The sequence below is a fragment of the Castanea sativa genome, chromosome 11 (genome assembly GCF_040712315.1).
Source record: "Castanea sativa cultivar Marrone di Chiusa Pesio chromosome 11, ASM4071231v1".
In the NCBI taxonomy this organism is placed as follows: Eukaryota; Viridiplantae; Streptophyta; class Magnoliopsida; order Fagales; family Fagaceae; genus Castanea; species Castanea sativa.
In genome coordinates, this window is record NC_134023.1 from 13,127,521 (window position 1) to 13,144,988 (window position 17,468).

Consider the following 17,468-nt stretch of genomic DNA (forward strand, 5'->3'; position numbering starts at 1 on the left):
CTAAATCTCAAAATATTGTTTCCCAAACCAATTCCTCCACCCAAATAAAAAAGATGTTACTGTAATAGGCATCATCCATTGAACTCCAAACATGTTAAAAACTTCACACCACAAGGCATAAGTAACATCACAATGAAGCAATAAATGGTTCACTGTTTCCCCACCACAATGACACAAGCAGCACCATCCTACTTAATAAAACCTTCTTAATAAGGTTATCAATAGTTAGAATTTTACCCCAAGATGCGGTCCACAAAAAGAAAGCCTCCCTCTTATGGGCTTGACACACCATATACTCTTCCAAGGGAACATATTTCCATTGGCACCACAGATGACCTTGTAGTAGGATCGAATATCTAACTGCCACTCCCTTCTAAACACCATCTCATCCTATCACCCCCCCCCCCCCCCACCCCCAGGCACTTGAGAGTATATATGGCTTAAGAAGGAATTCACAATCTCCACCTCCCAATCATGTAAATCCCTGAGAATGCAAACCTTCCAGCTCATAACCTCCCCATCCAACCGATACTCCAATAACTGAGAGACTGAGGCTTCCCTATCAACTAAGCAGGCTAACAGATCAGGATACAAATCCTCCAAAGGAGTCATTAGATAGTTTTATACAATTCACCTAAGTCTGAAACCAGTGTAACAACTAACAAGAGCACTCTTTGGTTTGGATGTCTGTTAAAGACCCTAAGAAGCACTAATAATCATTACATTCAAATCACAACCCATTAAAGGCCATGAAAATTGTTATAATTAAGTAAAAATTATATGCTGATGGTGTATTTTCAACATGGAACACCAAACGTGTCCATAATGAACCTCAGAGTTACCTGTTGACTCTTCCTTAAGGAAGCTTTTTTCATTTCTCCTTTGTATTTGATGCTGGGATAACCTGACAGCTGCTGCAATGCCTTCTGATACTCCATCATGTTCAGCCTCTTCAATATCTACTGCAAAGGATGCAGCTCCTTGACCCAGAGCATATCTAAATTTTAATAAGGATTGAATAGACATGGAATTATAAGGAAAAAAGAAAGAGTTGTAATGAGTTCAGACACTACGGTATGTTTATTAAAAATTTCACCTACAAAAGGGACAGATCTGAGGTTTTACTTGAAACCAAAGAGAATGCAGAAACACATGATCCATGAGCAGAATTGCCATATCAGCAAAACATCCAAGGTCATATGTAATATTAGCATACCATGGTCTAAAATCATTTAGAAATGACTCAAGTGAGCGGTCCTACAAAACTGTTCATGTACAATTCTTAACATCAACTTCGTGATTGTGACTGAAATGTAAAATATGACAAACCCTTTCATATTCTACAAATATATCACACTGCACCACATGAACATCTAGAACAAAACAAAATGGCTGTCCAAGAATAAATTTCCTTCAATTTTAGAATTCATGAGTTGTGAGAATTGCAGTTATGTACCAACATAAACCCAGAGATGCCAATACCCTTCTAATTCAAATGAAGAAAAACTCTCAGATCATAAATATATACCTCTAACTTTATATACCTAGATACATGCATATGTACATTACATAAATATGTATTTTATACATGTACGTATATACATGGGTAATTGGGTATGTATGTGTGTGTGCATGCATCATATTCCTTTTTATCATTTTTTTTTTCAACAGCCATTATAACATGCTCTCAAATAATATGCAAATGAAATTACAACAAATGTGAAGGTTCATGGTAGCATGAACCTTCACATTAACCAATCCATAGATACCACTCTATTCAGAATATATTTTTTAATTAAATGAACCATCCAATTCTATGCACTAAAGAGATTTTGTAGAATATCACTATAATCAATGCCAATAAAAAATTCTGTCACTATATCACTATAATCCATGATATTAAAACCATTTATGTTTTCTATAGTGCTTATTAAATAAAATCGATTTACAATTTTCAGATTCTGAGTACATTGTCTGCAAATTAGCAAGCCATCTTGGTTACGAGCTCTAACTCCTCCCAGAAATGAAGTAAAAATTCATCTGCCGTATGAAAAATGTGCAACTAAAGAATTTAGAAATGAGAAGAGATGAAACCAAGACACCAGCTTGAATTCTGAGAAGACAACAATAATGTATCTACAAATGGTCTTGCTAATATGATTTGTACAGAGTGACAGTCTATCTGGAAAATTTATGATTTTTTTTTAAGCAACTCCTTGACAATGTCATAGTTCTGTCTCACCTACTGATTCTTATCTGTTTCATTGGCTCAATCTAGTTAATCTATTGTCTCCTTCCTCTACGTCATCAGATTCAACACACAATGAATTGGGCACTGCATATTCATGTGGCTCAGGAACCTCAGATTTTGTTTCAGACTCTAGATTTTGGAAATCATAAGAAAAAATTGTTTCAGACTGGGGGTTGCAAATTGAGCTTCTTCTGTCATCTCCAACATCATTTTCACTGTAATAAGTCTCTAGATAAGCCTCATCTCCTTCCTCCTATAGCAGGGTGAAAAAGGGATGATATACAATGTTAGACTGGCTCTTATTTAAGAGAAAAATTAGCAGCTCTAGAAAATAAAACAATAAATAATATAGACCTCTGTGTCATCATCAGTAGAATATGCAGAATCTAGTTTGTCATACAAAGCTTCATCTCCATGGTCTTTCACAACCTCCATTTGTTCCTATAAATGAAAAACATGAACCAAATCAGATTTTATTGCAAACATGAGGGTTATACATATTTCTCAGCCAAATCAGATGATTCACTTTCAATCAAAAAAGTCAAATATATAAGAGGCCATACAATCTCAGATCTTATTCTCTCCACTTTTCTCTGAAGAGCTGAAATATGGATTAGGAGAGCCTGTTTGACAAAATAAAGACAAAAATTAGCCATTGATCTCGGCATATATGTCAAGTAATAATTTAAAAGACCTTCTGTATATAAAAGGAGTCCATCAATGAGGCATAAAAGACCTTTATGCTTACATATGTATGCATGTACATATGTATACTGAACATGATAGGTTCAACACCAGGACCAATCAGCTGCCATGCCAGAAATGGAAACAGGCAAGGTCCACTCCAGTTTTTTTTTTTTTTGATAATTTGATAGTTGCAATAACAGGCAGGGGGGATTTGAACCCTAGTCATCTCTATTGGAAACATCAAAAAGTGCCAATTGAGCTATAAGGCTCTTGGCAACTGCTCCAGTTTTTACACACTTGCAGCTTGAGGAGCCCAAAAATCCAATTACGAAAGGGGCGCTGACATCCACGTGTGCTGGCACAGATCAGACCCCTACCCAGAACTACTCAGGGCTAGACTACTTATTGGTGAACTTCAGAGATTTAAACAAAATCTCAAAATGCACATGAGACATACTTTTTAGCTCCATATCTGAAAAGGCAGGAGATTTGGGTAAAAAAATATACAAATTCGTTGACATACCTCACGTCTTTGTAGCTCAATTGAACGTGCCAAAGCCTTCCTCTTTGTCAAAAGATTCTTTGGCCTCAACAATGCAGGTCGCTTATAATTATTTCCCCGGAATACAATAATTGCATATCCTTTGGAAACTTTATCTACTGAAACCAACACACCTCCGCTCTCAGCCTCTAGTGCTAATGCAATTTTTTTTACATGGTCAAAAGTTTTAGCCTTCACCAAGATCTTAATCAATTCGCGGTACTTCCAATGCAGGTGCATGTTCTCCACCGTACCATCAAATACTCCACGTCTACCTGAAAGAAGAAATCACATTTCCATAAATATTGCTCTCTCTCTCTCTCACACACACACAGATTGTATACTCTGCAATAAAATCTTGATAAATATGATAGATAGTGTTTTACCAAGAAGTAAGAAAGCTTTCATCCGCAAACCTAATTTGCGAAACATAAACCTCTCCTCGTCAGTTAAGCTCTCTGGGTCAGCTTGCCGCTCTGCTGGTTTTAAAGACTCCTCTACTTTTGAAAGGGCTCTCTCTGCTCTCGCTACTTTTCGTTCAGCCTGACAGACAAAAATCCTAAGAGTTTTATTGAAGGAGACAAGAAAGGGACCATGTGATATAATGTTATTTGGTTTTTGAACTACTATGAAATACTCTTACAACATAATATCAATCAAAGGTAACATAAAACATGTAGCAAAGCTTGGGCATCAATAACACACATCACAATTCATATTTATACAAATTGCAAATTAAAGAAGAATTTCAGAGTGAAATTTTTTTAACAAATAAATTCACAGTGACTAAGAACTGAAAAACATGGCATCTAGTCATGAGATATCTGATATTAAAGCCATTGAGCCTGAGTTTTAAGGAACTCACAGCAGTGAGCTTATGTTCAAGCTTTCTAACAAGGTCAGCGTGCCTCATTACTTCTGCTTCCTTCATCATTTTTTTCTCATGACGATCATCCAGAGTCTTACCCCACCTAGCATCTGCGTCCAAAGTTTCCCCAAGTGTACCAGCAATTCCAGATTGCTCAGTTATTTCAACTCTTGGTATGATCAAGGCCGAAGCTCTCAACCGTGCCTGCTCCTCTTCATCTTGCAGTGACTTTGCCAACGTCTCCCTTTCTAGTAAGGCTTCAGTGACATCTGGTGACAAAAAATTCTTTCCTCTATAGAAAACCAAGAAGTCCTTGTTTCTTGACAGCAGAATGCCTCCTGTCAATTTCTGCAGCCAATGATCAAGATATAACTACTGATCACTCTACAAGGCTTGACTACATAACTAACATGGAATAAACGCATATAATCTGAGAAAGTTACCAGTAACTGTCTACATAATCAAGCCATGTGTGCATTTGATCTTAGATGGAAATAATAAGTTAAGGATCTACATCTGACTGGTCAGATTTCTCATATTAGTATACAAAATACGAGCCCAAAATTCTCAAAAAGAAAGCATGCCATTTTAGTAATTAGTAAATAAGATGAGAGGAAAAAAAGAGAAGTGAGCTAGCAGGTGCATATTAGGGAAGAAGTACTTCCTAAAGTCAGAAAGGTTGGCTAGGTATATTTTATTACCTTGATCTCTTCAGCCATCCTCTCACTAGTAGTCAGTTGTACACCACGCTTTAGTGCAATCTTTGCAATTGAACTTCTTTCCCACAATTTAATCATAGCCATAGCTAGACCTTGGAGCTGCCTGTTTCTACCTGGAGACAGAATATTTCATACACAATTAAAAGAACATTTTCAATTTGATGTTAAGGAAAGCAAGAAAAGAGGCAAACCTAATGCAAAATGTGGAGGAAGAACCCTGGCAAGCCTTCGTAAATTTGTTGCATCCTTTGCTCCAAGCGTTGATCTAACTCCATAAGGAAGTACTCTGAATGGAGGTTGGTAACCAGAAACAACTGCTGGGAGCATATCTGCATCTACGGGTAATGGATCACACCCAGGCCAATCTGTGTACCTAGGACCCAGACCATCTAAAAGTTTGTCTACTTCATCCTCATACTTCACTTCTGGCAACGGTTCCCTGACTTTCTTCTCTACAGCAGTTGAATTTGAATTTGCTTGGGGTGCTTGCACGTTACCATCAGTAACAGATTCAGAAGGACCCCTAGTAGTTTTTTCAGTAGCTGTTGGTAAGGAATTAGAAGGAAACTCTTTTTTCTTAAGTATTCTTTTGTTCAATTTCACCTCAGGAACCTCAAAGCTCACTCCTCTATACAGAGAAAGAGAAGTGCCAGACCTCCAAATCACCAGTCCACCAGTCTTTCTCTGCAACACGAAAAAGAAAATTGTTCCAGGAATTGTTTTTTTAATGAAATATGCAAATGACGATAATTCTTGCAATGAATAATTCTAGTATGTCTTAATAATTTTTCTAAAATATTTTGTATGATATATTCGTAAAAAATAATTGTAATACTAGCAAGGTAGCTGAGTGAACATAAATAAAAGAAAACACAAAAGGAAAGATTAAAATATTTGAATTACACTATATATGAAAATGCAACTACTCTAACACCAGTGCTTAAAAATAAAAAAGTAAAAATTCCGGTATAGGACCTATACCTTTATCATTTACAAAACCATAACAATTTCCTAGCATCAATCAATATTTAACTAACTTCAAAGCCAGGCATAGCACAAGACCCTCTCAAAAATCTCTTAAATCAAATTGTCATGTCCTGTCCAGTATGGCCTTCTTTCACTGCATGTCTATTTTAAGTAAATTTTTTTTTGGGGGTGGGGGTTGAGTAACTATTTAACTATAATAGAGCTTGAATTAGGGTACATCTTCTTCTCAACAGAATGTAACATAAGCACTTCAATTTCCTACTTTTGATATGCTTCAATTCAACCTATAAGGGTTTGTGAGGCACATAGTTCTTTCCAGACTATACCTATCAAAAAAAAAAGTTCTTGCCAGACTATGATTCTATGAAGAGCAAGGCAGGAAAAGCCTTGAAATTTGGTCTCTTTACTCTTCCTTTTCTCTTTACATTTTCCCCAAAAAGTTAAAATGGAAACAATTTTTTTACAATTAAAATAGAAACAATATTCTTAAAAATAAAAAAGAGAAGATGTAATTATAAGAACACAAACTTATAAGAAAATTTACAAGAAGCAAACCTCCAATATCTCATGCATTCTCTTCATATTCAGTGCAGCCGCACCTTCAAATTTCAGCCTTACAATCTCCGATGTCTTCCACCTCTCACGAATCATGTCCACGACCTCTTGAGTAACACCAGCACCCCCAATCCTTGTCTTGTGCTTCTTCTGAAATGTCAAAATCCTCAGCCTCCTCAACTCTGACTCTGGCAGAGTCAATTCAGCCAATGAAGTCCTACTCTTTCTCCTCGCCATAATCCCACCTTCCTCTTCCTTCTCCTTCGGCTTTTCCCACGGAAACCTTACCTCTCCATCACCTCCAAACATACTCTCAACCCCCAATGGCGATTCTGGCGAAAACCCACCTCTTGAATTCGGCAACATTCCTTCCTCAACATAAAATATATCCTCCACAGACCCTTTTTCAATAACTCTCTCATTACCCTTCTCTTTACCCTCATTACCATCATCAATGTACCCGAATTTCTTCAGCTTCTCCACAATCTTCTCCATTGTACTACTGCTACCGCCACTACTACCATCACTCTTCACAGAGCTTGAATTCAACACATTGCCACTCCCACTCCCACTCCCACTACTACTACGATAATTGAACACTTCCTGGGGCTGTTTCGGGCCATTTTGTTTGTGGGTTTCATTCCATTTATCTATCCAATTACTACTATTGCTAGAAATGGGTCGGTTTGTGCTTAAAAAATGTGATTTCCTATGTGGGTCTTGTACAGAATTTGCATAGAAAGTGTGCTTTTTGTAAGGAATGGAGGAACTGTACCTGAAAAACTGGATAGAGGTGCCATGGAATTTGGAGAAGGAGCTCTGAAACGAGTCAAAGAAACTTGTTGCTGGGTGGAATTGACGACCAGGTGCAAGAGCCATAGCAACAGCACCTTAGAACTATTACAACAATCAAAGCAGCAAAACCCCAGTAGTTGATTTGCGAGCTTATTCAGATTTTTTTGGAGGCGTTTTGATATAATAAAGCAAAACCCAACTGATAAATATATTTCTTTAAGCTTCTCTCTCAGCTTCTTGATTATTATCCATGGCGGGGAGGATTAATATCTAGAGTCACGTTTGGCTGCGTGGGAATCCACACTCCATGCGTTTTAGGACATCCTCGCACCAGCATAAAATCTTTTCCTTACTTCTTGTTTGGCAGCATTACATTTTCTCTTCTTTTTTTTCTTTTTTTTCTTTTTTTTTTAATACGTTGGGTAAAAAAGTATATAAAAATAAGTGTAATATTGACTGAAAACTGTGGCTCAAAATACCTTACCAAATAGATTTTTGAAATTACACTGTTTTTACTAGGAGAAATTTTTTTGAAAAATAGACTTCTTTTTTTTTGACAAATTACAAATATCAACTCTAAACTATCACTCAAATTAGATTTAATATTTGAACTATCAAAATGCACAGTTGACGTTTCAAAGATATAACTTTGTTTCAACGTTCACATTGTCATTTTTTTTTTTTTTGTTGAGAAAGTCTTTCTCAAAAAAAAAAAAAACATTGTCATTTGTCATGGTGTTATGTTTAAAATTTTAACATTGAAATATTAATTTACCCCTCTCTTCAAAATAGATAGTTGATGCGCAAATTGGTCTTTCTTGCTAAATTATATCATACTTAGTAGCAAAATAGACAGCAAGAAATTGTGTAACTTATTTTTGAAATTGAGAGGTTGGTAATACATTTCGATTTTTCAAAGGGTTAAGTGTGATTACTAATTAGGGTGATAATTTAGGGAGAAAATGTAATACCCCATATTTGATTATGTATTTATTGAGTGTGTGTTGTGTAAGTGTATGATGAGTCTCACATAGGAGTATATATTGGGTTAATCTAGGCTTTGTGACCAACATTTTTCCTTAGGTTTTTCTTTTATTTTTGAAGTGTAATTTGCTCTTTTAAAAAGACCACTTTTGTTTAATACACTTTTTTTTTTTTTTGCAAACATTACATTTTCAAAGACGAAATGAAGTTGTTGTTTGAAGGGTTTTTTTTTTTTTTATAGATATGATATGACCAACTTAGAGTTCATTACACATTTTTTCAAAGTTGTATTTTCACATATAAAATAAATTTGTCTTTGAAATTTTTTTTTATAAATACGATACGATGAACTTAGCGTTTGTCATGTATGTTGATTTGTTAGTTCTTACCACCAAATCAAACACTAAAAAGCCCTTTGTTATCAAGGCAAAACAACAATGACTATTTTTATTTTTGTAAGCGGACCAAATTTTTGAGTCCATAGAGTATTTGCAACAGGCTCAACAAAGAGCCTACTTTGCCAAAATATAGCAAATTTCCTTTAAAAGACTCACGCATCAGCCTCACTAAAACTGAAAACCAACTTAGTTTTTAAGCAGTCATTGCTTGGAGCAAGCAAGTTGTAGCTTGTTACATTAAATTTTTTTTTTTTTTTAATCTCTCTCTCTCTCTCTCTCTCTCTCTCTTCATTCTTTCCATCTCTTCATGCTAGAATACATGGAGGTCGCTCTTTCTTAAGCTCAATAGCAATGAAATCAGGAAAACTGTCTTGGGTTGATTGATTTCACCATTGATGTCATCATTGGCTATCTAAAGGGTTGATCATTCGATGGTGGGTGCAGAGCATTCAAGCTAGTTGGGTTATGATCTATGTGGATGAGGTGGCTGGGAGTGCGTCACCATTGTGGGTTGTTAGGTCACACCGGTGTTGTGTCCTTGTTGTGAGTTCGTGTGTTTTTTTTTTTTTTTTTTGGGGGGGGTGGGGGGTTGATTTGTGGTTGGGTTGATCTTTGTTTCTTTTGTTTTGGTTTGGTTTGGTTTGTTGATGTTGTATTCTGATTGTTTGATTTGGGTACGAGGCATGGTTGAGATGATTTTTTATTTATTTTTTATTTACCATAGTAGGGTTGTGATGCAAGGATGGAGGGGGGAGGGGGGGGTAGGGCGGCCATGACCCCCTTGACTTTTAAAAAATCCTTCCTTCCCTCAATTTTGGACATAAATTTCAATATTGGCCACCCTCTAAATTTTTACTAAAAACATGTAAAATATTTATTTAGCTGACTAATGCATTTTTCATTCCTTCGAACTGCTATATATCATACATAACCTAAATAAAAGTTTATTTAATGTATACCAAACATAATTTAATTATATATTTATTTTTATTAAATTGATTTGTATATTTTTAGAAATGTCATGACTTACTTTTTTTTTGCAAAGATGTAAACACTTATTTGATGTAATTTTTGTTTATGTAAGAAAATATCATACGTTAAATCAAAATTACAAGCATTTCATGTATAAGTAATAAATAAATATTATAAATATATATATATAGCCTCCCTCCCCCCCAAAAAAAATCTCAAGCTCCACCACTGCTATAATGGTTTGGGAAGAAATGGATTTGATGCAAAACAAAGGTATACAAACCCTCTCTCTCTCTCTCTCTCTCTCTCTCTTAGATAATATAGACATAAGACATAGGAAATGGGGAAGGACGGAGTGGGATGAATTAACTCAAACTCATTAGATGAACTTATTTTAATGGTATGTAATCCATCAAATCTCCATTTTAAAAAAGAGTTCGGTTAATGTGTGCCCTTAGACCATCAATTTTTTTAAACATTTTATAGAAAATTGAAAAAGTTGTAAAACTTTTTCAATTCCCAATAAAACTTTTTTTAAAAATAGTATATTATTGTGTGCCATTAGGACATATGTAAGTAAAATCCTTTAAAAAATGGTAATTTGAAAGAATAGTTAGAAACTATAAGTCTAGATGGAAGAGGTAAAGGAAGGGTTGACACAAAATATTGTAACCATAATGAAATTGCTTGCAAAGACAATAAATATGAGATTTAGGATTTACATTTTTAAATGGTTTTAGATAAATTATTCAAATACTATAACTCACATGTCACAATTAAAGTAAAGGAGATTCAAAGTTGGAGACCTAGGGCCTTGTTTGGATTTTGTTAACTCAGTTAACAAAACTTAGTTTTGTTAACTCATAATCCAAAATCAGTGGGCCCCACAAGTTGGGATGCTTGTTTGGCTTATTATTATGTTGTTAACTCAGTTAAAAAATCTCATAATTTTGAGTTTTGAGTTAACTAATTCAGTAACACCCGGGCTTGTTTTCAATATATGAGTTATGGGATATCAATGGCAATTTTGTAATTCTTCAGCACAAACGGGTCCCACTGTCAGTGTCCTGTCCCATCCCTGCGTAGCTGCAACAGGTCTTTTTGCCTTTACTTTCCCAACAACCCAAACCAGAGCTCTTCATCATCATCTCACTTTCCCTTTTCCCTTTTCCCAAACCCACAACACGAGCACAACCTTTTGACATCACTGTGAATCCATCCGAAGCACAAGGCCTAGCTCCGCTGATCAGCAAAATCGCAGCATATTTTTTCACAACAACTTCACATTAGAACTGAATCCGAGGAGACAAAAAAAAAACACAAGTACAACAACATTCCCGAGGCATTAAGAAATAACAACAGAGAAGCTAAAAAGACCCATCAGAGTTACACAATCATAGAACAATGTTTCAAAAAAAAAAAAAAGGAGTATAGCGCTGCTCGGTTTGCAATCTCTGGGTTTGCTCGTCGGCGCCGCTGGGTTTGCAATCTTTGGTTTTGCTTGTTGGCGTTGCTAGGTCATGACGGAGGAGATAGTGCCACTAGTACACGTCGGAGAGATGGGTGAAGCGGCCCTGGCGACGAACAGCGGAGATCAGGGAGGGAGCTTCTTCTGGAGTTATGGGTTCGGGTTTGTGCTTTGGGAGAGTATGTGGGCTGAAGGGGGAAAGCGAAATGAGAAAAGAGAAAAAAAAATTGGGATGAAACCTTCCACGGGTAGGCTAACAGCTTTGCTCTAACCAAGTTATAGGTATAAGGCCCACAAAAAGTTGAAAATTTTGAGTGATGACAAGTTGAGTGATGTGTGCCAAACAGGTGGGTATAAGAAATTAGAGTATTTTGAGTGATGAGTGATGAGTAATAAAAATTAAATTTTTTATGAATTCATTTCATAAAAAAAAAGTAATGAATTCATCTTTTTGTGATTTTTTTTTTCTTGTAAACATAATTTTATGTAAAAAAAAAAAAGTATGCAAGAAAGATTGAATATCTAAAGTCCTTTAAAAATGACTTATCAAATTATAAGATTGAACCACTAGATTGACCCCAAGATAAAAAATCTCTAAGGCCTTAAAGTAAAATTCACCAGAGATCTTCATTAATTCTTGATACAATAACTCTCTGTGTAGGGGTGATAAAATTTGACACGACCCATGACCCCGACATGACACAACACAAAATTAGCAAGTTATGAGTTGAGATTAACAAGTTCGTATCATATTTGAATTAACATGACTGACCCATTAAATAAACGTATCAGATTTGCGTCCAACCCATAGAACACACTTGACCTGTCTGACCCATTTATTGACATATTGTGATTGGTTATTTGTGATATTAAGATATGCTTTAGTTTTGAGTTATTATTTGTAATACAGTTATTCGTTAGTTTTGAATTTTATATTTAAAAAGATTCATTTGTTTGGTTTTTCCTAGTTTATATCAAATTGGTTAATACTAAAAAGACGAAAATGCATTTTTGGTTCTTACATATTGGGTTTATTCATGTTTTGGTCTATAATTTGATTTTGTGTCTACCTCAGTCCCTAAAAATGAAAAATCATGTGAGTTGGCCAAGTGGTTGGGTACTTAGTCTCAAAGTGCTTGTCCCAGGTTTGACTGGATGTGCTCCCCAGTTCAAATCCGGGTACCTGGACTTTAAAAAAAACTTCTGGGCCAGCGATTTACTCCACTAGGGCCCACCTGTCGCGAACAGTAATTAGTCTCTGGTTGAAAACTTTGAAGATACACTATGGAAAACAAAAAAAAAAAAAAGGAAAAAAAAGAAGGAAAATCACATCCATTTTGGTCCCTTCCGTCAACCCATTAACGGAAGTTGCTTATGTGGCACATAGAGTGTATACAGGAACCAAAAGTGCATTTTCGGCTTCTAAATTTTTTGTATATATATATATATATATTTTTTTTTTTCCACTTTGATGAAATCTAATAAACAAGTCAACACGACTAACTCGTTTAGTAAACATGTCTTGTTAGAGTTAAAAAATCTTGACCCGTTTAATAAACGTGTCGGGTTAGTGTTGACTTATATAGTCAAATACTCATAAATTGACATAACATGAACCCAACATGCCAATGTGAATTACCACTCCTATCTTTTGTGGTTGTAACATGCCAACACCCAAAAAACTTCTACCTAAAAAAAATCTAAAAATTATCATTTTTCATGTTTGTCTCACTTCATCATTATTTTTTCTCTCTTCTATCCCTCACAAATTTCTTGATTTTGGTTTTTAACCCTAACCTACTATTTTCTTAAGATAGGCCGGTATTGCTTAGGATTGGATGTAATTTTATTTTATTTATCTATTTTAGTATAAAATTTTACTTTTATCTTAATTTTTTTTATTTACTCACTTTTTAAAATACCCATCATCAAATTATCTATTTACATTATACTATATTAAAATATAAAATTTTCTTGATTTTATTAATTGTTTTTTTTCCTTAACCCTCTTTTCCTTCATTCTTAGGGTTGGGATATTAAAGTAAGAAATGCAAAATAACTAATACGAGGTTACGAATTTTGGACACCATTGACTAAGACTTGTTTTACTTTTACCCTTTAACTTTTCGGTGTCACATCCAAATCATTTAAAGCACTATTCACAAACGTTTTTTTTATTTTCTGCAAAAAGAAAACTACGTGTGTTATAAGTTATAGCTAAAAATGTAGGTTCACCAAGATCATAATCAAAAAGAGAAAAAAAAATGGTATTTTAAATCTTTTTTTTTGTTTGTTTGAGAATCATTGGTATTTTAAATCTTATTTTAACTAAATAGTGTCACATTGTGCGTTCGAACTACCTCAATTGGTAAAATTATTAATGGTTGAATAAAAAATTTGGGATTTAACCATCGTTTATACTGAAAACCAATTAGTATCTTAATCTAATAATAAATAGTCATCATTAAAAACAAACATTATGGGCCTTGTTTGATAACGTTGTCTAAAATGTTGGTTAAAAGCTAAACACAATTACCAAATGGCCCTATAAATTCAGACTTTCTTTAAAAAAAAAAAAAGGGTCAGCCTCACAAAAATAGGAAAGGTAGTCCCACCGTCCTACGTTATTTCACTTGCCACTTCTCACACGTGATTCTCGTCTCTCTTTCTCTAGAGCGCGCTTTAGCAGGCGTAGAAAATATCTACACCAAAAAAATGGACCCAGAAAAGGAAGAGTTTCTCAAGGAATTTGGCGCCGATTATGGGTACCCCGGTGGCCCCAAGTCTATTGATCAAATCCGAGCTACTGAGTTCAAAAGATTAGATGGTCAGATTTTCTCTCTCTCTCTCTCTCTCTCTCTTTTCAAAGAAGATTTCAGTACTTTTTTTTTTTTTGGGTTTTAGTCAAACTTGCTCTCTGTTTGGCTGCTGAGAAAGTTAAAGAAAACTAGGCTGTAAATGAATCTAGCTGTTCATACACAGGTTGCTTATCTACTAAATGAGCCAAGTTCAGCATAAGTTTAGGCTCCGAGTCCGAGTGTTAAACGAGTCAAGTTTTAAAATATAATAAGGTGTTTGTGAACAAAGCTCGTTGCACCAGGCTTGATTAAAGTGTGTACTATATTATATGTTTATATGTAGAATATACTTTTGTAGATAGAAGATTAGATTAGGCAAGTTTGTAAGTAATTTCATGAATAAAAAAAACTTAGATAGGGCCCAAGAATTTTGCGTAAGTTCATAAGATATAAGATTTATTTATTTATTTTTATTTTATGTGTGTAAGTTCATAAGATATAAGATATCAGATTCTTATTGTTAACTTATTGAAAATACTATCCAGTACAAGGTTGAGGATCTTTCTATCTAATAATTAGCATATATTTGTAAAGATGTAAACAATTTTAGTCGCAGGTTAAATTAGTAAGTTAAACTCCTTACTTTTGTTTGTGTCTTTTCCCCCATACCCGGGGCGCCTTAGCGGTGAGGGAGAGTGCTTGGACTAACTGGAAAGCCAGAAGTCTCTTATTTGACTCCTAGCTGAGGCATTTTGAGATTTATCTGATGCCTGCTCAGTGGGGGTGTGTAGGCATCCTGGGTTTGCCCCTCAAGGTTGGTCCCTCTGGCCTATACCTTGGGGGGGTTCCTTGTGTTTTTTTTTTTTTTTTGAAAATAATATGTTATGCTTGAATTTGTTCAACAATAAAATGAACCAAGTTTGAACATATACTCTAGTTTGGTGATGAGGTCGAACTCGGCTTGTGTTCAAAATAAAATTAAATGAACAATTTTTAGCTGAACTTGACTTGTTTACATTCCCAAATGAACAATTAAGGAAGGGTTTGATTTGTGTTTTTCATATTGTTTTTGGTATTGAGAAATGATGAATTTAGCTTGATTAAGGTACTTGCTCTTTGTTTGGTTGCTGAGAAAAGTGAAGGGAAATGAATTTAGATTGATCAAGGTACTTGCTGAGGAATTGAAAGGAAATGAAAGAAACTTTATAAGTATTACATGGTGTCATTTTGGTTTTTATTTTTTATTTTTTGTAAACAAAGAAGAAAAATCAATGTTTAAGGGGGAAAAAAAGACTTGCTCTATATGTGTGCTGAGAAAGTTAGAGAGAACACTAAAGGAACTTAAGATAATATTTGATTTTTGTAATGTTAGGTCTTGTATACTTGGATCATGCTGGGTCAACTTTGTACTCTGAGTTGCAGATGGAAGCTGTCTGTAGAGATCTCACCACTAATGTTTATGGAAATCCTCGTATCCTGTTATGCAAATTAAAATGCTTTTGTATATTTTTTTAAGGTTTGCAATATTAGCTGAATCTTGAATTGTTGTGGAATTGCTTAAATGACTTTGTTTTTGTTGAAGTCTTTGGTAGTGTGTTGTTACCTTTTAAAATTGCTTTTGTAGCTTTAGGGGAATTTTTCCTGGAGAAGTAGCTTGAAGTCCCCTTGTTGTTTTACACTACTTAATTTTGATATGGCTAGCTGCTTTTAATTTTGTTTCCATGGTTCTGTTTAAAGCCTTCGCAATAATTTGGGTTGCATTGTGATTTGAGAGAGCATACCCTATCTTTTGGGAGGGTTTGAGTAACCCAAAAAAAGAGAGAGTAGTACTTCAGCTCCTACTACGAATTCTGTGTGATCAATATCAAATAAAAAACCAATTGAGATAGAAGTAGAAGCTCTTCTTCCATCTGTGTCTTCTCTTAACTTTTTCAAATTTCATAATTTAATAAAATTTTCATGGTGATGACTTGTATTGCTCCTTCCTTACTATTTTTTTTTTAATATAATGTTTTCTGACCTTTATTTCAAGAATATGGGATGTTCTATTTACCTTTTTGCGTTATCCTCTTGTTATATGCAAAACATATTTGTATATTTGATTGTTTATGATTGCATTTCATCGAGTAAGCTTCCTTAATATAAGCTTAGACAGCCAAAGTGACTCCAGCTCTGCCACTTGTGAAATTGTGAGGGAAGCTCGCCAACAGGTACTATATTTTATCTTAGCAGCCTTTAATACTTAGATATCTGCCCTTAAGGTTTTGTGGACATCAGACTTTCAGATTTATCATAGCTATTCTTTAACGGTTTCACAACATTCAATTTCCAAGTTATCTGCAAACATTAATGAATTCTTTGTAGATAATAGTATGTTCTCAATCAGTTTGACTGCTATCTTGTTTCAGTGTTTCATGTGTAAGCAAGTGATACTTTGTTCCAAATTCTAAAATTTCCATCAGTTGTTGAATGACCTGTTGTGAGTATCAGGTCCTTGAATATTTCAATGCATCCCCAAAGGACTACAAATGTATATTCACTTCTGGGGCATCAGCGGCACTGAAGCTGGTTGGGGAGGCCTTTCCATGGAGTCAAAAGAGCTGTTTTATGTATACAATGGAGAATCACAATAGTGTCCTTGGTATTAGAGAGTATCCTACTGTAGTAGCTTCCTTTGGTTGCTATTGAATAGGCACACTTTTTGATGCCTTGAGTATCTTCTGTATATTTTTGCCTCAATTTTTAGCTTATTAGTTAATTTCCTGAATGGTCTCATTATAATTTTTTTTTTCTTTCTTCCTTATAATTCCATGGATATGCAATCCTTATTAAAATTTTAGATATGCTCTCAGTCAAGGGGCTGCAGCCTTTGCAGTAGATATTGAAGAGACTGTGCATCATGGAGTATCAAATGGCATTGCTGCTTCTGTCAGTTTATCCCAGCACCAAATACAAAGGAGAAATGAAGAAAATTTCCTTGAGGAGGAGCTGATAGGTAGCTATGATGTTTATAATATGTTCAGAATTGATTAGAAATATTTTTGCTATTTTAAAATTTTGATTGTGTTGTGCAAAATGGATGTTAGTGCCCCTTGTCATATCTTAGAAGAACTTGTTTATACTCCTCCAGCATATAAATTTTACATGGTTGCAATAATTTTATGGTCCTTAATGATTTGTGATATTGATATAATTTTTTTTTTTGATAGGTAATAAGAGTATTATTAAACAAACTGAAAAACAAAAGAAAACAAATACAAGGTGTTCATGATGGTGAACACAAGGAAATGCAACAAACAAACAAACATCAACAATCAGCTAGAAAAAACTTAAAGTACAATGCTAAGAGAAGAAATAAACTCCAAGATAGTGGAACAATCCGAGAAGCCTCAACACCTAGACCAATCAAATAAAGCCTTCTGGCATAGAGCTTGTAATTGAACCA

The 17,468-nt window shown here is 34.8% G+C and overlaps 2 protein-coding genes across 5 annotated transcripts in view; one reads left to right on the forward strand and one right to left on the reverse strand.

Moving 5' to 3' along the window:
- Positions 1–842: 842 nt before the first annotated feature.
- LOC142617416 (CRM-domain containing factor CFM3A, chloroplastic/mitochondrial-like) lies at positions 843–7,716 on the reverse strand. 2 transcript variants are annotated; one of them, XM_075790288.1, is made up of 10 exons: positions 6,609–7,716; positions 5,258–5,750; positions 5,049–5,179; positions 4,345–4,695; positions 3,866–4,022; positions 3,462–3,754; positions 2,815–2,874; positions 2,606–2,692; positions 2,243–2,504; positions 843–980 (listed from the first exon to the last, which is right to left on the reverse strand). In XM_075790288.1, the coding sequence occupies exons 1-9, from the start codon at positions 7,485–7,487 to the stop codon at positions 2,262–2,264; spliced, it is 2,694 nt and encodes an 897-aa protein (XP_075646403.1). In that variant the 5' UTR covers positions 7,488–7,716; the 3' UTR covers positions 843–980; positions 2,243–2,261. The 2 variants fall into 2 exon arrangements, with proteins under 2 accessions (XP_075646403.1, XP_075646402.1); XM_075790287.1 differs by lacking the exon at positions 843–980 and having other exon boundaries at positions 2,003–2,504.
- Positions 7,717–13,872: 6,156 nt separating this feature from the next.
- The window catches only part of LOC142615804 (molybdenum cofactor sulfurase), a 38,994-nt gene continuing 35,398 nt past the window's right edge, over positions 13,873–17,468 (forward strand). For all 3 annotated transcript variants that reach the window (XM_075788640.1, XM_075788641.1, XM_075788642.1), the window contains exons 1-5: positions 13,873–14,052; positions 15,396–15,494; positions 16,175–16,233; positions 16,514–16,674; positions 16,864–17,018. In XM_075788640.1, the coding sequence (XP_075644755.1) occupies positions 13,941–14,052; positions 15,396–15,494; positions 16,175–16,233; positions 16,514–16,674; positions 16,864–17,018 (586 nt within the window). In that variant the 5' untranslated portion in view covers positions 13,873–13,940. The remainder of the gene's footprint in view (positions 14,053–15,395; positions 15,495–16,174; positions 16,234–16,513; positions 16,675–16,863; positions 17,019–17,468) is intronic.